This window comes from Pyrus communis, chromosome 17, assembly GCF_041283825.1.
Source record: "Pyrus communis isolate YQ-2024b chromosome 17, ASM4128382v1, whole genome shotgun sequence".
Lineage (NCBI taxonomy): Eukaryota > Viridiplantae > Streptophyta > Magnoliopsida > Rosales > Rosaceae > Pyrus > Pyrus communis.
Window position 1 is genome coordinate 1,967,339 of NC_142581.1, and position 27,704 is coordinate 1,995,042.

The following is a 27,704-nucleotide window of genomic DNA, read 5'->3' on the forward strand; positions in this document are numbered from 1 at the left end:
TTCAAGTTGGAGTTGAAGACCTCAAATGAAATAGTGAACTCCTGCCCCAAGTGTATACCTTGTCGGGTAAGTGCCTTTGGCGCTTGGGCATTTTTTGACCAAATGCAGATCACGTGTGCCCACCAAATTACAAAGAGCCTTTCACCACTTCCACGGGACACAACCACCAAATTTCCCCGCCCCGCCGGCTCGAAAGCCTCTTCAGAATCACAAAGGGGACAAATTGAATTTTGATAAATCTACTCTAAGAGCAAGTATAGTGGGAAGACAAGGGTTAGGGGCTAGATGCTTTATTTGACCTCTTAATATGCACTATTCATGAAAATTAGCGCTCACAAAATTTTGTTGTTTTAATCGTGTGAAAGGCTAGGGGCTAAAAAGTGTTAGGTGATTTGGTTTCGTTGGTTACCTGCAGTGCCCTAAACTGTCCTCTAAAAGTGTTTGGGCAAGACTTGAGGCTAATTTGGCCTCATAGGGAGCCTTGGATTCCAACTAGCCTAGGCTGATAGAGAGATATTTCAGTGTGACCGGTACACGAGGTGATATATCACGTGTTATTATACAAATGGTAGGAAATGTGTGCTAAAAAGTTAATAACTTGAAGCACTTCCATCGTGTGCTCCAACCTGAGGGACAGGCGTAGGAATAGGGCCAAAGAGCTCGAGTGATGAAGCCCAACATGTGCTTGCGAGCGAGCTTAAGCAGGCCCGAGGGAGAGGTTGGACACAAGTCGCCAGCCCGAGCGCCCGAAAGGAATGTGACATGGGTTGACGTCAGGATGATGTCAGCCATGTTTTTTATATTTTTTTTGCATTAGGCGCGTGGATGCGTGTCATCCGACAGAATTTCAAGCTTGGGGCCCGCGGCGCACATGGAAATGTTACCGTTGGGGAGGCCACTTGGCTTCCCCACGTCCGTTGGATTTCAACGGCTAGAATTTCTAGATCGTTGAATTCCAACAATAAAAGAAATAATAAAAAAATCTTATTTAATATCAACCGTTGGATCTGATATCAATAGTCCACGTTATTTGCCCTTATAAATAAATTAAAAAAAAGAAAGAAAAAACAGTTTAAAAATCAGAAATCTTACAGTTGTGCCACGTGGCACAATTTGGAGTGTTGGAATTCAATTTTTTTTAAATCCAACGGTAGAGATTAATTAGGTGAATAAAAAAATAAAAAAATGTAAAAAATTAAATAAAATCCGAAAAAAATGATTTTACTTTTCTTTAAATACCTTCTCATTATCTAGAGGATTCATAAAGGATTAGGTTGTAGATAATGTCATGTGGCATGCTGTCATTCGTTAAAAATTTGATCGAAATCTATCCCCAAAGATTATAAATTGATTGTAACACGTGGCGCGAAATGATTGGTTAAAAATCTTATTGGAAATATATCCTCAAAGATTATGAAAAGGTAATGACACGTGGCACGACGACATTGGATAAAAATCTTATCGAAATCTATCACCAATAATTGTTTTTTCGGATAATGACACGGGGCGCAATGAGAACGATTAAAAATCTTATCCAAAATTACAAATTAAATTATTTTGTATTATTTTATAAAAAAAATACTAATATTTTATTACCTATTGCCAGGACTATTCAATATAGGGATGGAGATACAAAATGTAGTTACTGTTCACTAGGTGAATTAAATAGTGAATAGCCTGGGGAGCTTTTCCCATGGTGGAATTGCTCTTAAACAATAAATTTTCTACTTTTTCTATTAAAACATATGGTGTACTACTTGTGTTTCTATTACAATTAAAAATTTCTCGAGATTGATGACGCGAAGGGACAAATAATAAAAAATAAGCATCGAGATGATGAAGAAGAGAGAAGCTGGGATGGACTGTGCTCTCTTTTTATTTGCTTGTCTATAAATAAATGGGCAGAAGGCTTTGAGTTGCACACAACACACACACACCCCTTCCTTCTCCTTCAGTTTTTTTGTTTTTAATAATTATTTCAGACAATTTTTAAGCATCATCTGGCAAACCAATTAGCAGGGAAAGCTTAAGAATCCATGGCGAGTAAGGGTGTGATTGTTTCTGCAGTTCGAGCTCTTGCTTCATCAGGAAGCTCAGCATCATCAACAACTTTCACCAGGCACCTCCATGTAAGCCACTCCATAATTTCATATATAATTCAGCTGGTTTAATTGCTGATCACCTCTTAAAAATGCCACCTTTAGCTTATGGGGCGATTGCGACTAACCAACTGAGCTACAAGTCCTTTTTTTTTATTATTATTAAAAATTAATAATCCAAATTTTGGGTTGTGTTGAATTGATGTGGTTTTGGTATGAGCAGGCATCTGGTGGAAGCAAAAAGATTGTTGGGGTGTTTTACAAGGCAAATGAGTATGCAGAATTGAACCCCAATTTTCTGGGTTCTCAGGAGAGAGCTTTGGGGATAAGGGACTGGCTGGAATCACAGGGCCACAAGTATATTGTCACTGATGACAAGGATGGACCAAATAGTGGTTAGTAGTTACAAAAAATTGCTTCTTTAAGGCTATAGTTAGTTTGAAGACGTGGGTTAGGCTAGTTGGCCATGGTAGTATGGCCGCCCACTGCCCCCGAGTTGGATCTACCTTCCTCATAGATTACAAGAATATCGCTTTGCCAGAAACACGAAAGAAAAGGCTACACTTTGCTGATTAATGTGATTGATTAGTGTTGGTTAAAAGCTTTTAGACTCAATTATGTTAAACTTGTCCTGCTAGCATGTATGTGGCATCAAAATTTCCCTAATCACTGACCGGTAACTTGTTAATTTGACAAGTTTTTCGGGTTTAAGATTAGTTTTTGTTGGGCTTTTAAGCTGATTTTTCCCTTTTGGTGCTGTTTGTTCAGAACTAGAGAAACACATTGAAGATCTTCATGTTCTCATAACAACCCCCTTCCACCCTGCCTATGTCACGGCTGAACGGATCAAAAAGGCGAAGAATTTGCAACTGCTTCTAACTGCTGGAATTGGCTCTGATCACATTGATCTGAAAGCTGCAGCTGCTGCTGGTTTGACAGTGGCAGAGGTCACGGGAAGCAATGTGGTTTCGGTTGCAGAAGACGAGCTCATGAGAATCCTCATTCTCGTCCGCAACTTCGTACCTGGGTATCAGCAGATTGTAACCGGGGAATGGAATGTTGCAGGTATTGCCCACAGAGCTTATGATCTCGAAGGAAAGACAGTGGGGACAGTTGGTGCTGGACGCATTGGCAGGCTTTTGCTCCAAAGGTTGAAGCCTTTCAACTGCAATCTTCTCTATCATGATCGTCTCAAGATTGACCCCGAATTGGAGCAACAGACTGGGGCAAAGTTCGAGGAGGATCTGGATGCAATGCTTCCGAAATGTGATGTTATCGTTGTCAACACACCGCTTACTGAAAAAACAAGGTATCTGTGTCAAGGCTATTCTTCTGACTATTTTATTCCGTTCATTGATATTGTGACTCGGAGATGTTTGAAAAGATAGAACTGCAAAATGTAATACTATTCAAGGAGATGGGAATCAAACTTAATCAACGTTGATCTTGTGACACAGAGGACTGTTTGACAAAGAAAGAATTGCGAAGTGTAAGAAGGGAGTCCTGATCGTTAACAATGCTCGTGGGGCAATCATGGACACGCAGGCTGTTGTCGATGCTTGCTCCAGCGGACACATTGCAGGTAACTCATGATCAGGTCAATTTTAGTCGAATTAATTCTGTTGACTTTTGGCTAATCGTTTCATATAATTCTATGATTCCCCAGGTTACAGTGGTGATGTTTGGAACCCACAACCAGCTCCAAAAGACCATCCATGGCGTTACATGCCAAACCATGCTATGACCCCTCATATATCCGGTACCACAATTGACGCACAGGTACATTTATTTTCAATAATTTTCTCCTTTACGCTCGTGGTTTCACTTCATATGTTCCCACAACTGAAATCCATCATGTAATGTGTAGTTGCGTTATGCTGCTGGGACGAAGGATATGCTTGACAGGTACTTCAAGGGAGAAGAATTTCCAGCACAAAACTACATTGTCAAGGACGGTAAACTAGCAAGCCAGTACCAGTAGTTCGGTGCTCGTGATGAAGTCTGCTACTTTGTGTTCGCTTGCAGACGCTGACGATGTTGTAGGTCCATATGAATAATGTAGCCAAAAGCTTTCAACTTTAGGGTCTGTGCACCCAATGTTTTTATCTTCTTTGTTTCACCGGTTGTATGGCCGTATAGGCCACCGGTTTAATCTGAGCATGCGTCACTATGTCTATGTGAGACTTGTGAGAGTATTTTCCCTTTCAATAATAAGAACTTGTTACTGTTCTAGTTCATAAATGGAAGAGCATTAACGGAATTTGTTATTAGCGCTACAAAATGCGCTCCGCTCATAACTTGGAAAGAGTTTGTAATCAAGTGCTCAAAAGCATTATCTCTATTCTGAGGTCCAGAGTTCGATTTTCTCTTGGTCAATATAGTTGTATCAAAAATGAAAAATTGCTCAAAACTGAAGCTTGAACGGTTGAACTTGTTTATATATATATATATATATATATATATATATATATATATATATATATATATTCATAAAAATAGAAAATTCAATCTGGACCACACGTCCATTGAATTGGAAGACGTGTACAAACAGGATCTGCTCATGAAAATGTGGAAGATCAAACGGACGTTGGTCCGGTAACCTTTCGTTTCAAAAGGCGATTTCGACGGTCACCAAATTCCACAACCACACACATACTCTCACTACTGTAAAGAACCAATTTCATCTCTCTCTCTTTCTCTCTCTCTCTCTCTGGATCTGCAATTTGTTGTGTGCGTGTCTCTCTCTCTCTTTCTCTAAACGGTAATTCCAAAGCTGAATCCTATCTGCATTTTCTTAGTTTTCTAGCAAAAATTCGTCTGAAGAGGGATAAAGGTTCTTGCTTTTTTAGCTGCTGAATTTTTTTTTTAAATTTTCTATTTATTTTTTGTTCTGTTCATCATCGTTCATCAAAGGCTACATCCCAATTGAGAATGTTTGACTAATGATGTAATTTGTGACTAATTACAAAAGGCTAAATGTTGCATCTTTATGGCCATTTGTGACTAATTGAATTTGTGACGTTTTGTTCTTGTATCTTGTGGCAAATGTGGTTAAATTTGAGTTCTGGATTCATGTTTGTATTGGTTAAGATAGTTCGAGGTTGTTCGGATTGTTGACGTGTTTCTCTGTGTTGGGTTATCTTAGAGCTTTTTGTTAGAAATGGCGGAAACAAGACCGGCAAAGAGGAAACCTGTCTTCAAGAAGGTTGATCAGCTGAAACCGGACACCAAGGGACATACCTTGGTTGTGAAGGTTGTTAGTTCGAAGATGGTAATGCAGAAGGCCCGTCCTGATGGAATCCAAGTTCGTCAGATGAGGATCGCGGAATGCTTGGTTGGAGATGAAACCGGAACCATCATTTTCACTGCCAGAAATGATCAAGGTAGTGTCTTTTATCCGACATTGATCTTTGATCTTATCTTGATTTTCCGGCGTCCACACTTTTTACTTTTGTTGTTGCTGGATTGCACAGATTTTAGATGAGATTGTTCTTAAAATGTCTTTAAATTTCCTGTGGACAGTTGACTTGATGACAACCGGTGCAACAGTAATCCTGCGCAACGCGAAAATAGACATGTTCAAGGGTTCTATGAGGCTTGCTGTGGACAAATGGGGTCGAGTTGAAGTAACCGAACCTGCCAGCTTCTCCGTGAAGGAAGATAACAACTTGTCACTGGTGGAATACGAGCTGATCAATGTTAACGAACTGGCTAATCCTGGTGCTGGTGAAGTGGTTAACGCTGTTTGAAAAGTAACCTTCGCTAACGCATTTCACATCCCCGCTTGGAAACAGATTTCGATCAGTATAAAGATATGGTTTTTCTGGTTAATGAGGTGGTACATTGATATGTAGCTTTTCTCAGTGCCTGCCTAAGAAAGTTTCTTGTTTAGCAGACGTCGTGGAGCTATTTCTACGGGAGTCTACTGGTACGAGGGGAGCCATTGCAACTCTGGCCTACTACAGAGCTGGTAACTCCAATCAAATAGTGTAAAAGGAACTTGCTTTTCTTTGATTTGTATTAGGCTATGAGTTGTTGCTGTTATCAGATTATCATATGGTTATATGCAAGTGGAGTTTCTGCCCTACGTTTTTTTCGTCGAAGTAATTTCCCTTCCATCCCCTACCGCCTTGTTTTCGGAATTTTGGTTGGCTGGCGAATCCTCGATTGATAAGTTATGTTGTATGTCGTATTTTTCTTGGCTGGGAAACAAGCAGAGGGCCAACAGCTAGGAAGGTTTTCTGTACTTAGTTGTTTCGTAAACTTTGAAACAAAAACTGCGAATCCACGATTAAATGATAAACTTGTACTATCATTAAATCTTGAATTTCTTTGCTTACGAGGTACAAGTGAGAAGAAGCACTTCAATCAAGCGTCTCTATCTCTATTTTGTTGAAGGAATTGGAGGTCCTTCATCTGCATTTGAACAGCTTCTTTCGATAGGGGCTTTGGCTCTCGAACGCTGCCATCAGTACTTCCATCGGATACTTTCTGTGCCTTTTCCTTAATAATCCGTTGTAGCTCAGACCGCTCAACGGATGGATAAACAGCCCTAAGCATTACATTTAAAAGTCTCTCATCTTCTTCTTCGATAGGATCCTTCCCGAAGCAACAGAGGTAAATCCCTTCAAGAGCTTTCTCAACCCGAATCTCCATAGGGATAATCGGTGTAGGAGCCTTTAGTTTCGCCCGTCTCTGCATTTTTCATACATCATTTTTAGTTTGAACCATGAACAAAACTTTGAGCCACACATAAGTTGACATGATCAAAACTTCGAACCAACCAAACCAACCTCTTTTGCCTCGTTGATCAAGGAAATGAAATTCTGCTCTTCGAATTCGATATCATTTGAAACACGCAGCCTCGCCGCCCCTTCTAAAATCTCTTCGGATTTCAGAAGTCCGGCACCAATGGCTGCTACCCAACAGCACATTAGAACATACAGAGGATCCCCTGCCTACACAAAACATCAAAATCCGACTCAAAACTCATCCATTTTTCCAAACTCAATCGCAAAGATTCACATTTCACACAAAAACACAAATTTAAAAGTGAGCATATGACTAGGTGCTTCCTCAGGAAACGCTTCCAAGTGCTTTTCTAGGAAGCACTTGAATTTTTAGTAACATTTTCAACAAACTGCTTATGCACAAAAGTGGTTTTTAAAGAAGCATTTCCAAACGGGTCTTTAAAGGTTCGATCCTTACCCGGCCTCGTCGATCTTGGAACTCATAAAAAGCTCTAGAATCATCAGTAGTGCACTTCTTCCCCACCCGCCTCCGAAACTCTGCGAAATCAACGGTGTCTCCGCCGAGGCCTCCTTCGTCGCTGAGAATCCTCGCTATCAAACCGACAACCGGGAGTGAGCCGATGACCTTGCTGGCGAAGCTGGAGATGGAATTTGGGTTGTCCACATAAGCTTTAACAGACAAAAATCCACTTGAGCTTGGGGCTTTGGAATTCTTCTGTCTCGTGGGGTCGCCATAGATTTGGCCGAGGTATAGCAGAGACGGCGAAATGGGGTGGCGGGAAGGGTTGCTGAGGTGGTGGTTTGCGGCGGTGGAGAGTTGGGGAGTGAAATTGGATTTGAGAGAAGGGGAAGTGGATGATACAACCACCATGGTTGCGCAAGTGGAAGTTAATCTCGTTGGTCATTGATTGGCCTCCCGTTTATATACGTTATCTTATCCCCTGATTTGGGTGAGGCCTAAAGAGAAATGTGGGCGGGCCGAGCCCAATAAAAGGCCCATCATTTCCATGTCCAAGCTACCAACTTCATTTACAAGTATAATTATAATTTTTTTTTAGTACATCGATATTTTTACATTAAGAGAAGGGGAAGTTGGGCTAAGCTACATAATGGGAAGCCTAATTTGGTATCAAATTCGCCATCCATGAGATTCGAACCTAAGACCTCTCACTTCTAAGTGAAGAGGAATACCATCAGACCGTAGTACTGAATGACAATTTTTAAAACGATTGATTTTGTTAGATTAGCCACCGACGGGGTTCGAACCCACGCCGTCATGCAAGGGTTAACTCATTTCCACCACTGTGATAAAGGGTCACTTGCCAAATATAATTATGATTGAATTAGGGCTCGTTTGAAAGTACTCTTAAAACAACTGAAAGCGTTTTTGGGTTCCAAAAACAATTTAAGTACTTTTTGAAAGAACTAGATACATGCTTCTTGCAGGAAGCATTTAAAGTGCTTTTTTAAGATTCACTTAGATGTTTACTAAGAATTGGTTTAAAAAACATCTTTACCAAAAGTGCTTCCAATCATTTTAAAAACATTTCCAAATAAGCTCTTATATAGGAGTGTGTTATCCACACATCATTTTTTACTTCCAGGTGTTATCCACACATCATTTTTTACTTCCAGCACACCCTTTTCAATTTTTGACTGTCGGAATGATGCTGGTTTATTAAGAAAACACCAAGTGAATACATTACACCCTCCAAACAAATGGTACAAATTCTCTCAAAACAATACGACGGTCTGCCGGATCCCGGAATAAATTTACATAGTACAGAATAGTCCCTAGCCAGCAATCTTGTAGCTTGGATTGGCAAGATTTTCCAGGCCAGAAACCACTTGGATCGATTCTATAACGTCACCAACTTTCAAATCTGCCAAGAAGTCTTCGTTCTGTGTGACATATCCAAACACTGAATACCTACCATCCAATATGTTGGAATTGCTTGGAGTTAGCTCACTTTCCTTGAGCAGCCAGAACACTTGGCTGGAAGCAGAATTGTCCTCAAATTCCTGCCAACAAAATTTGGAAACCATTTAATCTCAACTTTTGAATTGACCAAACGAGAAAAGATGAACCGCGACGTTGATCTTACATCTCTCGCCATAGCCATAGTTCCAAATGCATTGAACGGAAGCTTTGTTTGTGCCTTGTATAGCCCGAGCTCCTGTTAGAATTTGGATTTTGTGATCAATGTCAAAACGATATAAGCAACTAAGTTCCTATACTTTCTTTCGTCGATACATTATACGTGCAACTAATTAACAGAAACACAGAGGGAGGGAGGTGTGAGAAGCTTACTTCCAAGGTTTCTCCATAAAAAGGTAATTTCTCTCCCTCGACCGTGATTTCTAATGGTATTGCCCTGGTTTTCTCTGTACTTGGATCTATGAAACCCTCTGCAGGTCCTTCAGGGTCGCCAGTTTGTACGACAAAACCATCCGCTGCAAGAAAAAGCAAAGCCAAGTCGAAATTTTAAGTCTTGAGCTCAGATGGACTAGTAAACATAAAATTGAAATACATAAGGGTACATGTTTACTACGAGATGTTACCTCGTTGGATTTCCATGCCGTCATAGAAGTGTCGCTCCACCAAATCTACAAAGTTCCCGGCAGTTACAGGGGCGTTGTAACCATCAAGGACGATACGGAAGACACAATCAGAAAGGCTGGGATTGTCCTTAACCTTGACCTTCATATCCACCGTCGCTCTCCCCTTCAACAGAGGCATGCTTTGGTATTCTTCAGGCACTTGGTAAGGAAATCCGTCCACCATATCCTCTTCAACACTGCAGAAACCCAACGCCCCAGGAAGATCTCAGCTGCAGTCAATGACAAGCGCATATATGAGGATACGCATGTTATAACTGACAATCCTCGCACATTTCAATGTCTTTTCAGCTCTAGCTCTAACCTACACTAGGGGGCGTAGGCGGTGTTTTTTTTGTAATAGTGAATGCAAACAATGCCGGCTGATTCAGTCTCGGTTTTACTAATGTTCTTTCTATTGCTCGGTGTGACATAGGACCAGAAGAGCAGATAAAAGCAGCAAATCCCGACATGAATAGTAATCCTGCGTGCATGGTGTTTTCTGAGTTTTCGGTGTCTGATTTAGCCCGAAAATACCTTTTTGGAAAGGGAACAATGAGGCAGTGTCTCGCTCATAAACACGGCAAGTCTTTTGCGGCTATTTCAGACGGAAAAAACCTACATTTTGGTTTTCTGTTTTAAAATTTTCATGCTGATCAATTAAGTGTAACGAAATTAGAAAGCCAAGATTGTTGACCATGTCACAAGTAAATTTTTGTACCAAATACTCACCCCCCAACATATTGAAGTAGCTCCTTCTGTTTTGCTGCTACTGCATCTCTATCTCTATCCTCCACAATCTGCTGAAGCTCCTTCATTCCAGCTTCCAGCTTGGCAAGCAATTCAACCCCATGTTCCTTTTTCGATTCAGCTAATCCAGATACAACTACAGACTTCCCCTGCGTCAGCGCTCGAGATGCCTGCCTCAAATTCTGCATCCCAATTCAAAGTCTCGGTCACCATCTATCTAAACTCCGTATACATAAACACAATGAAGGCAATGAAAGAAATTGTTTGATGAATTTTACCCTTTCAATGGAATCGAGTGCTTTGACCCCAGCTACCTTGAGACTCTCAGTGATATCTTCAAGTGGTTTCTGTACTTCCCTGATAGCTTTATTATCGATAGGCAGAGCGTACCTCAGCAATGCCCCCGGGTCCTTTATTGGCGGTCCAGAGATCAGTACAGCCAGATCAGGCACCACTGGATTAGCCGCCGCATAGGCATTGCTACACCAATCCAATGCAGGAACTCCTGTTACTAATCCCACCGCCAACGCTATTGAAATCGCGCATTCCTTGATGGAGAATGACTTCCCTTTCTGCAGAAACAAGCGAAAATGTTTAGTGGGTTCTATGTACAATCAATATTTGCAACAAAAGATCTTCCCTTTCTGCTTAAACAAGCGAAGATGCTTAATGGGTTCTCTGCAATCAACTTTTTTGCAGAAAAATGTCACAGCTTTCAGAAAAGATTCTAATTTAACAAAGGACCCAATATTCTACAGAGTTCATACATTCTAATTTGTAAAAATAAATTAACTTCTAAAGAATTTGATAGAATAAAAATGCTGAAAATTTAAACAAAAAATGGCACCTGTTGATTGTGGATCTGGCATCGAATAGGGAGTGGGGAAGAACGGCGGGTGGCAAGGTGGTTGTGGGAAATTGGGAAGGGAGTGCGGAGGCGGCAGAAGAATTTGGTGGAGGAGGAGGAAGCTGGAGAAGCAGCAGAGTAGTGGCAGGAGAGGAGGGCTGCCATCGGAGTTTGGCAATTTGCAGGATTTTAATTGGTTGACATGAGCAGACTGAGAGAGATAGGAGGAGGGGGATGGAGGGGGATTGGGTAGTCGGTTGGATAAGGTGATTGGTGGGTTGGGGTTGGCTTTGCTGTAGACTTGCTGCTCTGTTGGTCTCTCTCTCTCTCTCTCTCTCTCTCTCTCTCTCTCTCTCTCTCTCATACAACAAAATAATGGGAGATTTATGGCAGCCTGGCACATGGGGATTAGGTCATCATCATCCTCAGTCCTCGTGCTCTGGATAAGATATTTGCAACTCTTGGATTTTGAGTGTTTGATTTTTCACTTGGGATGGAAATATTTGAATGGTACACGTATTTAATTACTTGTCTAATCGACAGTACAAGTAGTTAATTATTTATCTAATCGACGTTTATCATGTGATGAATTGATCACAAAAAAACATCTCTCTCGAGTTTTTCCTCTATCTAGTTTTGACCATGCTAGTGTTTCGACCTTTAGAACTCAAAGTTTGGTTGAATTGGTGGAGAGCACCCCTTGAGTTTTGACTAGGGTAGTGTTTCGTCTCCTCAAACTCAAGTTTGATTTTGGTGCTGTGTAAACACAAAAATCTCTCCTTAATGGGAGACTTACCATTCTTGATTAAGGTTTGAGTATTAATTATTTAAGAGGTGATATAAGAACCGATTGGAAAAGATAAATCAAATTCAAAACTTAAAGTGTAAGGGTGAATGCTATCAATCGACCTATCTACGAACTCATTACAAAATGGGTCTTGAATCTAGGCGCAGATGAATACTTTTGGGCTTAACAACAGTGATTGACCGAAAAGAGTAACAACGAGTTTCGTTGCTACCCTTTCCATCCATGATCCATCAACCAAAGAAAAAAATAGCACAAAAAGTTGGTGCACATAAAGACATTTGCTAAAGCATAAACTGTCACTAAAATTCACCATTAAAATCCTCATATATAAATCTAAAACCTAAAAAAAAATTGCCTATGCAGTGCTTCAGTTACCCGTCACTGCTTAGCAAAAATGAAATATTTACATCCTCGAAAACCCGAAATTAATCCGGCAAGAGAAATTAAAAAGTACTAGAAAAATTTTCCATAACAAAACTAAGCCGAAGATGATGAAAAGTTAAAAACTTGAACGGAATCCGGCGATGCGGAGTAAAATCATCAGACTCTAGCTGCTCCAGTAGCTGTATGATCAGAGAGCTGCACTTCTGTTGTAGGCTTTCCGGCGACGTCCTTACTGTCTTTCGGAGTGGACTTGTAGAACCATGCATAAAGAACGAGTTGAACCAAACCAGAAAGTGCACCGAGACTGTTGCTAATCTGCATTACATAATTAACATGCACATTAAGCAAGTATGTTTAAGGCTAATCCGAGAAGTAAAAACTTAATCGGTCGCAGCGAAAGTACGTTAAAAGTTGTTTGTAATTAGTAATTAGTAATTACCAGGATGTAGATGTCAAATTTGATGAGAGCATAAGCGGTCCAGATCAAACCATTGAGGAAGTTGGTCAGTGAGAGGTAAAATGGCATGTACTCGACACTCTTGGTCTTGATCACTTTCGCCTAGCGGAAAGAAAACACGAAATCATGAGAAACTTAACGTAATCCAACCGAAAAATTAGGGAACTAAGAACGGATTAATCGATAATTACTTACCATGATAGTAAGAGGGGAAGAGTACATAATGATGTTGAAAATATCACAGATGATACCAACCACCATAGACCTGTTCTTGGTGCCGTGCACGCATAGCAGAGTGATCAGAACCACCGCGGCGAAGAAGATTACTTCACCTGCAAGCCATAAACCCACCTTCTTCTGCAAAATTTGATACAATAAACAGAACAATATTAACAAACAAACAAAATGTGATTAGGGGCGAAATTAAGAGTGTACGTAGTTAGTTGATTAATTACGTACCCTTCCTTTGGCCGAAGCATAAACGACGAAGATGGTGAGGTAGATGAGCTCGAGAGCAAGGCCGACGGCGTTAATGGTGACCACAAGAGTGCTGTCAGGGTGAACAAACGGCATGCCGTAGAAGATCCAGAACAAGCAGTTCAGTACTGTTGCCATGTAAGGGTCCGGCTTGAACTCCTCCGTGTCCTTCTTCTTAATGATTTTCCAAAATGTAGGACTGCGTATCCCCAAAATTAATGCATGTTTAATTAAATCAGAATTTTTTAGAACAAACAAAATTTAAGCTTAATTTAATTTAATTAAAGTAAAGTAAAATTCATTAAATACTTGCACAAAATCTCATATTTCAGATACGAAAGTAAATTAATTTAATTTAATTTAATTAAAGCAAACGAGAAAATCTCATGTTTCAGATGAAATTAATTAAACAAAACATGCAAATATTTCATAGATTCATAAAGCATGCTTGTACTTTAATGCCTGTAATTAACAGTAATTAATCAAAGTAGAAACTAGCTGATTAACTAAATAAGCTGGTTCAGTAATTAATCGTAAGGTCATCATCACGTCCCAAATCCAAAAGAAAACTCAGTTCAGTACATAATTTCACTAGTTAATGACCGATTTAACACATCTAATCACGCATTATCGATTATTCACGCAACAAGAACAGCAAAATCATCATTGATCGAGATCATCACAAACTAGAGAGAGAGAGAGATTACACAGGGGAGAGAAAAAGCCCGAAGGAGATGACATTCCCTGCACACGATCAAAGACCAAAAATCAGAACGCTAATTAATCATCACTATCTCTCTGATTTACAAACTAATTACATTACGATCAGAAAATTAAGAAAAACCACAAACTAACAACAACAAAAATCCACAAAATTGAAGCATCAGCAACATAGCTATTGCTAGAAGGGGAAGAGCGTGACGGAATAAATCAAAGGGTTTTTATACTGTACGGAGCGCACGTACCGATAATGCCTACGACGTTTCTTGCTGCTTCAGCGCTCACCATCTTTGCAGAGCTAGAGAGAGAAAGCTAGAGAGAGAATCAGAAAATCTAGAGAGAGATGGTGTGTGAGATTTTGAGAGAACGGACGGCTGATATTTATAGAGACAGAAGCTGGCGAGTAATTCGAATCCTTGTACAATTGAATTTCCATTTTATTTATTTTCTGGATAATTTTTATTTTTATTTTTCGCATTTATCTCGGATTTTACAGATTTCCGGAGGCGGGACGAACTTGCTCGTGTATCGGACTCTGTCCGGATGATCAGGAACCGGGTTACGATTCAATCTGGGCCGTCGATTTTGTTGTTTGGGGCGCAAGGAAATGGCGCGGCGAAGCGGTGCGGTGTGGTTTTTGGCGTGCATGAGTGCTGCATGGAATCCGAGCTCTCTACTGTTTCAGGTGGTTACGAGGGTTACGGAAATGGGTCTTGGTTTCCGAGTTAATTACTTACTCTACCATCGTTTTGGATTGGAGGCGCCATACACGTGTTGCCTATTTATCCGGTGGCTTTTATCTGTCAACCAATTAGCAACGTACATAAATTGTACATGGAGTTAGTTAATGTTAATCCTAATTAACACCCTAAACCCAATTACGATTGTGTTAATTATGCATGGATGACACTAATTTAGATTATATCCATATTGGATAGGATTATATAAGACTTTGTGTACAATAGAGAAGAACTTAAATGGACGTCAATGTTACAGAATCATAATTCAATTCCGATATTATGTGAGTAAGTTGAAGCACACAAGGAATTATAATTCTAATTCGAATTGTATAAAAGTTTTTTCTGGGGCAGAAGGGCTAGGTGTAAGACAGAATCCTAGGTCGATTGAAATAAGGAATATAAATTTCATTGGAAGTTGAATTCTATTTCTTCTAGCGCAAGTTATTTTGAAGTTAGCCAGAGGTTATATGAACTTTAATATGTATGTTTTTGGTTCTGAATAGTAGATTATGCTCATGTATATATTATTATCGCCAGGGAAAGGCTAAGTATTTGAACTCAATGTTTAAGATATCGATATAAGTAGAAATATCAATATACAAATTTATGGAAATACTGATGGATATCATCAATATCAATATTGGTTGCCTTCGATGAAATTATGGCCAATTTGCAATGAAGTGGATTATCAACTCACTCAGATTTAATCCCAATTAAGGAAAAGTTTCTTAAACAAAATCTCAAAAGTTTAAAATTTGGATTCCTGTAAAACTTCTATAGTGAATCATTAAATATAGTCGATACTCATCGATTTTCCTATATTTTGCTTGTTATAGGGTGAAGTTTGCATTTTACCTCCGTTTCCATAATGATCCTTAATTTTTAGATATTTTTATGAAAATATCGACAATTTCGTGAATATTTTAAACACTAGTTATAGTTGATCATGTTACCCTAAGAGTGATACATTTACGTGATTTGTCCATCTGTTTTTGCGCAATAAGCAAACCCTAAAGATGGTGATATATGGACGGAAAGTCAAGTGCTATATCCATTTTGGGGTTTATAGATTTAGACAATCGATTTGGACACTCCCAAAGTTTAAAAGAGCATTTCGATTACGGGTTTCTGTTACATTCACTACAAGCAAAACGGACAATTAATCAATTTATATTAAGAGTATATAAAATAGGATGAGTAAAAGACTTCTGTGACTAATGAGGTGAGTAAAAGGCAAACTAGTGGCTAATGATGCTTAAAATACAAAATACAACAAATGCACCTTTGGGATTGAACTTGGGAGAGATTCTTTAGTGTGTCCGGAACACAAGCGGTACGCGACATATTATTATACAATTGGAGGGATACTTGAAAAAAAAAAAAACTTTCCTCCAATTGTATAATAACATGTGGTGTACCGCCCCATGTTCCCGACACACTTGAAAAAATTCTCAAACTTGAGTCACCTATCAATTAAAGTAACCAATCTTAGTAAGTAATTAAACTCAATAATCTGTCCAAAAACTGTTAGATCAACTGTTAAAACGCTTCAACCGTTATAGATAGATTCATCAACTATTGGCGACTAATTGAATAAATCTAAGCAGGCACAAATTGGGACATGATTGTAATTTGGGTCACCATGTTCTTATAGTGAGAAACTTCGACAAGGCTGTCTAACCAATATAGAATGAGACTAACGTAGAGTCGTGCATGAATGAAATACAGTGGGACAATTGGATCCTATTGCTGCTATAACTTGAAGAGAATAAAAATGCTGTCCCTTTCAGTGGCGGAACCAGAATTGCATCAATGTGGGGTGCTAAAATGCGATAGTGTGGTTAAGTACGAATCAACGTTTTAAACCGCGATAGTGTAACACTACGTGCTTTATCCCGTAAGCTTCAATGCGTTCATACATATTGCCTACACTGGGCAGATCACAGATGCTGGCTCCGAGCCCGACAGTGCTCCCCTTTCAACATTCCCAGAGTTTTGTGGCATCGTGGGCGGGTCTATTGGACAGATGCAAACTTCAGGCCAGCAAAAGTAAGACTGCTGGTTGGATTTTGTGGGCCCTTACAAGTCCATCAATTAGGGTACCCGCAGCTCCTTAAAGTAAGACTGCTCACAGATGCATAACCAGCTGAATTCCAGTAGTATTGGTTTGTAAGAAATCATGATGATGAATCTATTAATATATTAAATCATGTGGTTAGAAAGTGTTTAGGGATATAATAAGTGCTAGATGAACCAAACTCAAAGTGTTCAGGGATGTAATAAGTGCTAGATGAACCAAGCTCCACCAGCCTTGCTATTATTAATTAGTTTAATATATCCACACGCGTGTTTGCACCTCTTATCACGTAAATAACCTGTGCAACATAGAAGTTTACCCGGCTCCCCAAAGAAGAGACTATGTGGTGTCCTCAAGTTGTATATATTTTTGTTTCTATCTATGTGATAAGTAAAACATAAACAAAAGTGTATACATATATCCAATTACAAGACAAATTCCCTCCGCGATCAGCCAAAGCCACCGATGGCAAAGACAAAGGCATTTGACTTGATAGGTGAAATGGATGTGACATGTAGTTGCATTTGGAGAGAGAGAGAGAGAGAGAGAGAGAGAGAGACCATACACACACAGAAACATATCTTAAAAGCATTGCTCCTTCTCAGGTGCCTGGTGCCCTCCTCCTTTTTGAATTCGTAGCTTTCCACCTTCTCTCTCTCTCTCTCTCTCTCTCTCTCTCTCTCTCTCTCTCTTATATCATATGGGTTAGTTCCCCCCATGTCAGCATTTCATTCCAATGGATCGATCCCAGTTTTGGCTAAAGGGTTTAAAGCTAAGTATAGTAAATTATAGCACTTTAGGACAATTGGACCTCCTCCCCTAAAGTTCCAATCCACTTCTAGGAAAAGATACCCTCCCATTTAGTTTCTTACCTTACCACTGAAGTAACTGGACAACAAAAGCAATCCACCCAACACTCCCCCCTTGGCCCTTGCATGAAGCAGAGAGAGAGAGAGAGAGAGAGAGAGAGAGAGAGAGAATTGATACTTTCTTTAATAACGTGGGAGGTTGAATATGATAAATAATGGTGCTACTTGGTATATACTCTACATTAATCCTAAAAAATGAACCTACTTATACTAACTTCACGGACAAAGTCTCTTAAGCACAATGGTTATATATATATATATAGTTAGTCGTCTTTTTAACAATAAACTTTTCAGTATACCTGAGACACAGAGTAGAACACCACATGTCAAAACTTTCTTCTAATTGAATAGTAATGTGTGGTGAATTGCCCCGTGTTCCAAACACATTGAAAATTTCTTCATTTTAATAGATGATGCATAGTTATCTTTAGTGTATCAAACTCATATAATATATGTGAGTTATTAAAAATATATATATATATATATATATATATCCAACTTGATCTTGATTCTTCATGACTAAACAAAGTTCAAGAGCAAGATTGTGATGTATATATGATATGAAATATATAGAAGAGAATTAACTTCTCAGTCCCAATGTTAGTATCTTTTCTTATCTCACGCAAAAAAAAATAAAAATAGCTACACTACAACGTGAAAGTATTCTCCCCTAAAACAAAGGTGGAGAATATGTGCACCTAATCTTAAAAAGAGATGGACACGTTATATACACAATGTGCTTGTCGGCGGAAGCTCAGTCCATTTAAAAAGGAGAAAAAGTGATCGATGATGGGCTGTTTCCCTGATTCCATTACTGACTCAGAAACCCTAATTGCTGGTATAGATTGAAGAGAATAAAAGATTGACAAAATTGTACTTCTTTATTTGTTTATTTATTATATTTTCATGCAGATGAAGATGACGAAATTGTACGCTAAAATGTTTAGTTGTTTACCATCTTTCTTGCCTAAAGAAACAGATTCTCACGACTTGTTATCTTCTGGGGAGAAGTGAATCTCATTCCTTCTTAGGATGGGGAAACTGTTTATTTTATTTGTATTGTTTAATTTGATTCTTTTTTTTCTTTTTATTTTTTTAATTATTAAGCGCACGGGAGTTTACTACATATATACCCACGTTAGAAATAACCTCTTCGTGACATAAATGTTGCTTCTTTGTGATCGAAAAGTCACGGATTCGTGTCGTGGAAACAATCTCTTTACAAAGTAAGAATAAGATTATACAATAGACATTCTCCTCCCCCCTCCCATTCAACGTCATCACGAAACGAGAAACCTTGTTAACTTGGGATCTCCTTATATTTCCATATTAAAGATCAAAGCCAACGGTACACAACTGGCCAACACATGGAAAGTGGACATTCATTTAATCTAAATTTATCAAAAATAAAATAAAATAATTTTTTTTATGTGAATTAAATCCCTATGATGCTTATAAGATTCGGTATGTATTTTTTCAGTTGTATTGCTTGAACATTGTAACTTTTTCCATTTCATTACTTATTTTCTAAGACAAATTTAAGATGCTTACACATGTGCACCTCCATCATTTTCTCATGACACGTCACATGCTTTGATCTATATAGCTCAAGTCAATGTTGTATAAAATCACCAAATATATATATATATATATATTTGGTTTTCTTCTTAGCTAGGCCACCAATGAGGGGTTGACATAAAGGAAATGGTGAATTGTGTTAGGAGGATTCAACTATAAGATGAAGACTTTCGGCAAAAGGGGTAAATGAAGACTTTAAAAGAGTTTGACGAGACTATAAAAAATATATGGAATACTTGGAGTTAACAGAATGCTTAGCACAAAATCGTACGCAATAATATTTTATAATTCATATAGCCGACCCCACTTAGTAAGATAAGATTTGGTTGTTGTTGTTGTTGTTGAATAAAGCCTTCCTCTTTAACCCTTGACATGCTGATCAGTTCAAACATTCTCCTTTTCTTCATAGTGTAATTTAGATTAGTGATATCGTTTATAAGAAAAATTATAACAAAGCATTGACTATTTGTCCAAAGGTATTCATGTGCAAGGGTTGATACAAATTCTTATTTGGGACAAAAACAGAAAACTAGCTAAGTATGCAACATCCTATTGAAAATATGTCTCAACACCTTTCAAATTAGTGGACTGAAATTATTTACTTAAAAGGAAGAAGAAAATAATATAAAAGTTTCTTATGTTTTGTTGCTTTTTCTAGCTTAGCTAGCTCGATCTTTTTTTTCTTTATCTTCCACTACAAAAGGAAAAGCTTTGATTCTCTCGGGGGCCCATGACAACGTGGTTCTCCCTCGAGTTGCAGTTGCTACAACGATATATCATATGCAATTAATTAATTAATTAATTATGCATTGCTACATGGTAATATTTTTTTTTACATAAATTTTAAGATACATTTCCATGGACTTATTTTGTAACATATTTAACGATTTAAACCGTCTATTTTTTAGAACATCATTCAAAGATCATTCTTGCAAAATTTAGATAAATTCAAAATCATTAAAGCTTTCATTTGTTGTAAAAAAAAAATAGACGAATACAGTTCTACAAAGAAACCTAAACCCTTAATTCAATGGTCATATGATTTCAGATTTTAATAATTTTTGGTAGAAATGATTTTTGAGCAAAAACCTAAAAAATAAACAGTTTGAATTATTGAAATAATTATGAAATGAGTCTCATAAAAATATACCAAAAAATATATAAACAAGTGATACCACGGATTTATTCCGTTAATTAATTAAGTTTGATGCAAACCACATGACAAATACATTTCATCCCTCGATTCCCTTGATTAATTAAGTTTTATTCTTTCTTATATTTAATTAAAAGTATTGAACTAGAAAATATTAAATATTGAAGTTGAATTCGAGTACTAGAGGTGTAACACTGTGGCACTATTCAATGAACTATTGAAAACATCATATTCAACTGCATTATTAAATGCGTGGCACAATATTGGTATAAGCACTAAAATATGACCTTGTGCGTCACTCAAATGGGGGAATAGTAGATAAGTCTTCCGAGAAAAATTGAAGGGTAGGTCTGGCAAACAGATTATCTATTCGTGTCATATTTATTATTTTAATGGACCGTGTCGTATTAAATTTATTATCTTATAAGTTTTTAACAAGTGACCTGATAACAATCTGGTTCATTAACGGGTCAGGTTATTCTTTATCGGATTAACGATTCATGCAAAAAATTATCATGCCTAATGTCAAAATCTGTCAAATTATATTTTATTGAGTTCTTAACGGGTGACCCAATAACAACTGACTCATTAATAAATTGACTCGAAACTTGTAATCTTATCGTTTTACGTTGAATTAACGAGTCATGGAAGAAATCTTCCCAGACTTATGTAGGGATGTCGATTTTATCATTTATAATAAAAAAAATTACAAAGAAATTATGATTCTATATATTTTAGTTTTATCTAACACCATGATAATTTTTCAATATAAATGTTGCCTAATCAATCAATCTTACCGAAGTTTATCTCTTTAAGTTTCGAGAATTTCAAGTTGTGTTAAATATTGGAAATGAAATGAAAGGAAATGAAAAGTAACCCCACCATTTGAATTTTAATTTAATCGAGGCCGCCGCTCCTTTTTGTTTCTTCTGTTTTGGATTTGTTTAGGGAATTGGTTATAGGCTTACAGCTGCTTAGCAAAAGGAATATTTAAGCAAGGACTTTGCTATGGTTTAGGCAAGAACAACAAGAAGAAAACTTAAAAATCAAATCAAATACTAGGTTTTAAAAGGTTTTAATTTGAGCTGTGATCCTTGTTGTATCATGTGAACATACTTTGTCAATAGTTTGTTAAAGTCGTCTTAATGAAATCTGTTACCTGCAGGGTTTATAGGCATAGAGTATGTATTATAGTATTTTTTTTTTTTTTGCCCATTCGTTATCAATTTGTTATTTTCAGGTTAGAAATTACAAAAATTTTTTAAAAAAAATGAGTGCAAAAATCACTTTCTTCTACCAAATGAGAAAAAAAAAATGTCGGGATGGCTTAGTAGTTAGAGATGAATTTCAGACTCGAATTTCACTTGGTGCGTCTTGGGTTCAATTTTTTGCGCTAGAGAATTACACGATGTTGCGGAATTGAAGGCTAAAAGGTCTCGGTGAAATGAATTATTATAGCAAGGCAATTAGTTGATTCTTTATTAAAAAAAATAAAAAATAAAAAATAAAAATGAAAAGGATGCTGAGATTCTCCATTAGCAATTGAGTTTTAGAAGATTAAAAAAAAAAAAATGATTCTCTACTCTCCTAATATTTCTCTCATTCTCCCCTTTCTTATTTGAACGGTTACGATTTAACTACGTTAATATCTTATATTGATTTTTTTATTGAGACTATAAGACAAAAAATAATATGTGAAATGAGGGAAGGAAAGAAGATAAGAATAGGATGAGAGAGAAGCCTACTCCAAAAAAAAAATTGATGGAGAAAGAGAGAGACACGGATGGAGCTGGCCGGGTCCAAAATGGCTCTTAAAAAAAAAGGAGAGAATCAGAACCGTTTATCGGAACGCAAAATTGGGGTGATGGGGATCAGACAATCCCCCGACCACCAAGCATGATGCCTATTTAATGCTTGATATTGCCCGGCACTCGCACCACCATAAGCCTCAAAAACCCGCATACCCCACGGCCCATCCCACATGAACAGCTGTGCGGTGGGCCCGTCCCTTGATGCATAAAGACAAAATATTTAAAATTTTAAAATTTTGGTTTTGGTCAAGAAAATTTTAATTTTTTTTAATGTTATTATTCTTTTCAAAATATTCAAAAATAAATAAAGCTTTCGTAATTTGTTAGATGTGACGAAGCTGAAATAGACACTTTGTCATGTAATTAAACAAAAAAATTATATAATTCATTTTTTTATTTTTATTATTGGATGCTGTTATTAGTACTTTAGAAAATGTATTTCAAAGCTTTTTTAAGTGAAATTTGTTTGAAAATAAAAAAAATTAATTTTTAGGCAACTTTCTTTTTCATTTTTAATTAATGGAAACAAGAGTCGAAGTTACTATTTTTTTTTTAATTTTTTTTTTCTAAAGAATATTATAATCTAGTTTAAATTACATAAAATAAGATTTTATTAGATGCAAAAATAAAATTCTATCACTCCAATTAATTTACGGTGCATTTTGTAAGTACACTTAAAATGATTGAAAAACTTTTCGTGAAAATGATTTTGAAACCAATCCTCAGTAAAAATCCAAGTCGATTATAGAAAAGCACTTTAAGTGCTTCTTGCAAGAAGTACATATTTGGTGCTTTTTCTAAAAAGTAATTAAAGTGCTTTTGAAACTCAAAATTAATTTAATGAATAAAAGTTTTTAGTTATTTTAAAAGCATTTTTTTTGTTAAAAAAAAAATACTTTCAAACGAGCCTTTACACTTAGTTTTGTGTCAAAAAATTAATAAATTAAATATATTTAGTAACACAAAGAAAATGGAATTGTGGCAAATGGTTTTCCACACCAACTCCGCTCGCCTGTGGCTAATGTTTCCCTTTAGCGTCTCGTAAGCACCTTCCACATGCAGTATGCACTCAAGTCCGACAATTACTAAAAATACTCAAATATCCCATGAAAAAATGCCACTGAAGTCAATTTCAAAGGGCATTTTTGACATTGCACAAGCATGCGATGGATATAAAACGAGCTAGAGTCACCTCTTTCAAGTTTAGTTGCAAAAAACACCTAGAAGCGACACACTGATCACGATATCCCAATTCCACCACCACCTTCTGAAAATCCTATCCTCCTTCTCCGGCGAACTCTTGTTTAAGCTCCGGCGAACTCTTGTTTCCATGGAGGTTTTGGAGCGTTAGACTAGTACTCTTTACTATTGAACCCGTCTTACATATCTCTCCGCCATAACGGTAGTTCGGGCAACCTGGAAAAAATCGGTGGTGGTGTGATGGGATTTTGTATATGTCCTTTGGAGGTTCCGGCGAGGTTTCTTTGGAGCACCAGTTTTTTCCGCCACAAGATTATGATTTTCTAATTAGTTCCACACCCCCTTAAAACATAGTACATATTAATATTCACTCTATAAGCAAGAATCAACGGCGGACATCTCAAGCGCCACTCCTTCCCGCCAGCGCTTGGAGTTCACAGAGGAAGATCAAGAGATCAGTTGTTTAGCCGGAAAAGATGATGGAGCCGGGGCGTCTTTTCTTTGACCCTTCGCCGTCGGCGGTTTGCCAGCAAGGTGGTGGTGGTGGCAACATGTTGTTCCTCGGGAATCCTGATCACGTTTTTCGAGGTGATTACTTGGTTAAATTTTGACTTTGTTAATTACATATGGTAGCTGATTATTGATTGATTAGTACTAATGTTTATGGATTTTGATTGTTCATAATGAAGGGCCAAGATCCATGATGGGTTTGATGGATCACGAGAGCTCGAGGAGGCGACCTTTTTTCAGCTCCTCCTCGTCGCAGGACGAACTGTTCGACGAGGAATACTACGACGAGCAGCTGCCGGAGAAGAAGCGCCGCCTCACTCCTGACCAGGTTTGTACATGTCACTCGTCTTTCTACAAACAGTAGAAACTCACAAATAACTGTAAAAAGTCCGGTGAAAGTAGTACACAAGAACGATTTGTCGTGACTGACACCCGTTGTGTCACCAGAACAACAGCTAGGGTTATCTGGCTATCAGTGTGTTTTTCACTCGTATAGTCTAATCTACATGAACTTGATTTGAACTTATTCGAGTTAGATAAACTAGGATAACGTTATCCGCACACCCATTTTTACTTTTTACACATTCCTTTCAATTTTCGGTTGTCGGATCGAATGAATTGAAAAAAGATCAATGACAAAAAATTAATAAGGATACGTGGAAGGTAAAAATGGATGTGTGAATAGCACTATCCTTGAACTAACTCACATCTACCTCTCTTTCATATCTATAAGTTGCCTTCAACGTTAAATAAGCTAAACGCCATTTGATAATCATTTTGTTTCTGCACTTTTTTTAAATTTGAAACTGAAATCTTGTTTGGTAATTACTTTCAAATTTTTAGTTTTCAAAAAAACCAAAACTGAAAACTACTTTTTTGTTTTCGCATCTTTGATAAAATAGTTACCGAACAGGATTTTATTATTTTAAAAAGATGAAAAGTAAAAACCAAAAACTAAAAACTGAAAATTAAAAATGAAATAGTTATCAAACAAACTCTAAATATATTTTTTTTCCTCAAACAAACCCTAAATATTTGGATATGCTCATTTTGGCTCAAATATGCAAAATATTATTCGCTTTTGAATGGATGGTGAGCATAACACACAGACATATATATATATATAGGTGTATATATATGTGTGTGTGTGTGTGTGTGTGTGTGTGTGTGTGTGTGTGTGTGTGTGTATATTTGTATATATTCTGATGCTGGCATATTCATCTTATCAGCATCGATTCATCAGATGGTATCTGATCTATCTCAACTTTGTTCTCTTCTGTTTGACTTTATTATAGTAACATGCAATCAAATCATCAGATATGAATATGATCATAGTAATAAGACCAATCTGATGGCACCAAATTGATCATGTCACTGTTACGAGATCACAGAGTATTGATTCTTTTTAATCAAAATGTGTAGGTGCATATGCTGGAGAAGAGCTTTGAGACAGAGAACAAGCTGGAGCCGGAGCGGAAGACGCAGCTGGCCAAGAAGCTAGGCCTGCAGCCGAGACAGGTGGCCGTCTGGTTCCAGAACCGCCGCGCTCGGTGGAAGACCAAGCAGCTCGAGCGGGACTACGACCTTCTCAAATCTTCTTATGACACCCTTTTGTATACTTACGACTCCATCCTCAAGGAGAATCAGAAGCTCAAATCCGAGGTAATCATAGTTCTGAGTTCATTCCCAAAATATTCAATATTCTTAAAATACTTTCGAAGTTGATATTATTTGAAAGAAAATTATTATTAGTACTTCAAAATATTTATTGTGCAATTTAATAGCTATCTTATAAGATTGATAATAATATATTATTTTATTGTTCCAACAATTATGTATTGTATTCTTTTAGTAGAGAGATTTTTTTACTGTACTGAGAATACAGCTCAATACACCAATTATCAATAATAAAAGTGGTTGAATACTTAAAATAAAAAATTTCAACTACTTGTATTATAATACTTAGCATAACGGACAGTGTTTCCGGCAAACTGAAAAGGAGAACATGCGCTAAGCTAAAACAAATGAAATTTGCTGTGGTCCATACATATCAGATTCGAAAATAATATACACCCTTGCATCCAATATATCATCTGTTTCAAACCCCACTGTGAATATAAAAATAAAAGGCCACTTTCAGAGTCACAGATCGAATATACTATGGTATTTGTTTCCCAAGTTATATATAAAAAGATGCATTATATAAAATGGTGAGTGGACATTTCATCATCATTCGTTATTTAGTATTTTTTTTCTTGAGACATGCTTTCATGAAACAAGTTTATTGTTACGGTAATTTTTCAAACTACAAATACAAAATTATGTATGCGTAACTTTATATTAATAGCCGCAAACGTTACACTAGCGGTGAACTCATTCCACTAGATCATTTTCCATATACTTTCCCTTTAAACAATATTTGTAAAGTAGCTCCCAAATCGAAGTGGGAATGTTTCTTAGAAGCGCCACAGAGTCGTTTATATGACTTGATTACTATAACATTATTTGGAATTGATTAAATATATTAAATAAATACAGATAGTTTCCATAAACGAGAAGCTTGGAGGTAAAGAGGAGGCTAATAGCACAAAACCAGCAACATTTGCAGGGGATGACCACGATGACGAGAAGCGTGGCCCTCTTCTTCCAGACGGTGATCAGATGACGGAGGTTGTTCCAATAACTAGTCTCCAGCACAGTTGCACCATCAAGGCGGAGGACCGCCTGAGCTCAGGGAGCGGAGGAAGTGCCGTGGTGGACGAAGCCGAAGGCCCTCAGCCTGTGGACAGCGGTGACTCCTATAATTTCCCAAACAACATCCATAACGACTATCCTCATGATCATGATACCCATCATCATCATCATCAATATGTGGTGCCACATGATCATGTAGAACATCATCACAGCGGAGTCCACTCAGAAGAAGATGATGGTAGCGACGACGGCCAGGGTTACTTCTCCGATGTCTTTGCAGCTGCAGTGGCGGAGCAGCAAGCAGCACAGGAGGAGGGTGTTTCTTTGGGGTGGTGGGGGTGGTCCTAGTCCCCCTAAATTGAAGTGTACTACCTATTTGCTTAAGATGGTTGCATGTATGGCGTTGCTGTGTGGGTCGATAAACATATTATAGCTACGCTTAATTACACTATTGCCCCCTGAAAGTGTTCGTTCATAAATAAAGTGTTTTCCTCAACAGCGTTATATTGAGGGCAAATATGTCAATATAATTCTCTTCTATGGTCCTACAACGCTCTCGTCATTCTCTAGTTACGGATCTACTGCCGGTAGCTTGGCCGCGAAAGAGAAGGGTTGGTTTCCGATTATGGCTACTAAATCGGAACAATCCCGAGTTCTTCAATGGGATAAACCACAAACTTAGAACACATTTGAGACCATCGTGAAGCAAAGTATGTCTATCTTAGGGACCATTTTCTCAGAGGCAACCAACCTCCAAAACGTATCAGCTAGTCTAGCTAATCCCATGTAGGATGAACCCAAACCGGAATCAACTTACATATACAAAATCATCTGCCATATAGAGAGAACAAAGAAAGACTAGCACGCTGCACCGGTCATCGCCAAGGCTAGAGAGGAAACGAATTCCGAACGACACAACACGTACTCAATCAAGCGAAAAGAAACATCCGGTCGGTTGAACAAAAGCTCCAACCGACCGGTGTGTAAAGCACAATGATGCTCAAAGAAGCTCACAAACCTAGCTTTTTTGGTCCTATGTACCTTTCCTAAGTCACAGACAACATTGCCAATGATCCAACCAGAAGCTGAGCAATTCTAAGCGACCATATAATTCTTCCCACGAAAAACTGCACGTCATGATACTTGACAAACAATGCACTTCTATTACCTGTTATCGCCTA

At 37.8% G+C, this 27,704-nt stretch overlaps 6 protein-coding genes across 6 annotated transcripts; 3 read left to right on the top strand and 3 right to left on the bottom strand.

Moving 5' to 3' along the window:
- Nucleotides 1–1,625: 1,625 nt before the first annotated feature.
- Nucleotides 1,626–4,340, top strand: LOC137707489 (formate dehydrogenase, mitochondrial). The gene is made up of 6 exons (XM_068446366.2): nt 1,626–2,129; nt 2,323–2,494; nt 2,868–3,408; nt 3,557–3,681; nt 3,766–3,878; nt 3,967–4,340. The coding sequence occupies exons 1-6, from the start codon at nt 2,037–2,039 to the stop codon at nt 4,078–4,080; spliced, it is 1,158 nt and encodes a 385-aa protein (XP_068302467.2). The 5' UTR covers nt 1,626–2,036; the 3' UTR covers nt 4,081–4,340.
- A 400-nt stretch (nt 4,341–4,740) lies between these two features.
- Nucleotides 4,741–6,186, top strand: LOC137707851 (uncharacterized protein At4g28440-like). Its single transcript, XM_088689642.1, has 3 exons — nt 4,741–4,860; nt 5,245–5,482; nt 5,622–6,186. Exons 2-3 carry the CDS (start codon nt 5,260–5,262, stop codon nt 5,846–5,848), a joined length of 450 nt encoding a protein of 149 aa, XP_088545768.1. The 5' UTR covers nt 4,741–4,860; nt 5,245–5,259; the 3' UTR covers nt 5,849–6,186.
- A 204-nt stretch (nt 6,187–6,390) lies between these two features.
- PDE329 (calcium homeostasis regulator) lies at nt 6,391–7,749 on the bottom strand. Its single transcript, XM_068446778.2, has 3 exons — nt 7,308–7,749; nt 6,893–7,057; nt 6,391–6,794 (listed from the first exon to the last, which is right to left on the bottom strand). Exons 1-3 carry the CDS (start codon nt 7,719–7,721, stop codon nt 6,468–6,470), a joined length of 906 nt encoding a protein of 301 aa, XP_068302879.2. The 5' UTR covers nt 7,722–7,749; the 3' UTR covers nt 6,391–6,467.
- Nucleotides 7,750–8,499: 750 nt separating this feature from the next.
- LOC137708123 (peptidyl-prolyl cis-trans isomerase CYP38, chloroplastic) lies at nt 8,500–11,536 on the bottom strand. The gene is made up of 7 exons (XM_068447117.2): nt 11,046–11,536; nt 10,477–10,770; nt 10,181–10,380; nt 9,413–9,648; nt 9,162–9,304; nt 8,956–9,027; nt 8,500–8,872 (listed from the first exon to the last, which is right to left on the bottom strand). The coding sequence occupies exons 1-7, from the start codon at nt 11,208–11,210 to the stop codon at nt 8,645–8,647; spliced, it is 1,338 nt and encodes a 445-aa protein (XP_068303218.2). The 5' UTR covers nt 11,211–11,536; the 3' UTR covers nt 8,500–8,644.
- A 594-nt stretch (nt 11,537–12,130) lies between these two features.
- Nucleotides 12,131–14,243, bottom strand: LOC137709280 (bidirectional sugar transporter SWEET6b-like). The gene is made up of 6 exons (XM_068448368.2): nt 14,137–14,243; nt 13,879–13,915; nt 13,154–13,370; nt 12,890–13,051; nt 12,677–12,796; nt 12,131–12,552 (listed from the first exon to the last, which is right to left on the bottom strand). The coding sequence occupies exons 1-6, from the start codon at nt 14,177–14,179 to the stop codon at nt 12,394–12,396; spliced, it is 738 nt and encodes a 245-aa protein (XP_068304469.2). The 5' UTR covers nt 14,180–14,243; the 3' UTR covers nt 12,131–12,393.
- Nucleotides 14,244–23,324: 9,081 nt separating this feature from the next.
- Nucleotides 23,325–27,042, top strand: LOC137749327 (homeobox-leucine zipper protein HAT5-like). The gene is made up of 4 exons (XM_068489426.2): nt 23,325–23,907; nt 24,009–24,157; nt 25,252–25,491; nt 26,368–27,042. The coding sequence occupies exons 1-4, from the start codon at nt 23,796–23,798 to the stop codon at nt 26,869–26,871; spliced, it is 1,005 nt and encodes a 334-aa protein (XP_068345527.2). The 5' UTR covers nt 23,325–23,795; the 3' UTR covers nt 26,872–27,042.
- Nucleotides 27,043–27,704: the final 662 nt, after the last annotated feature.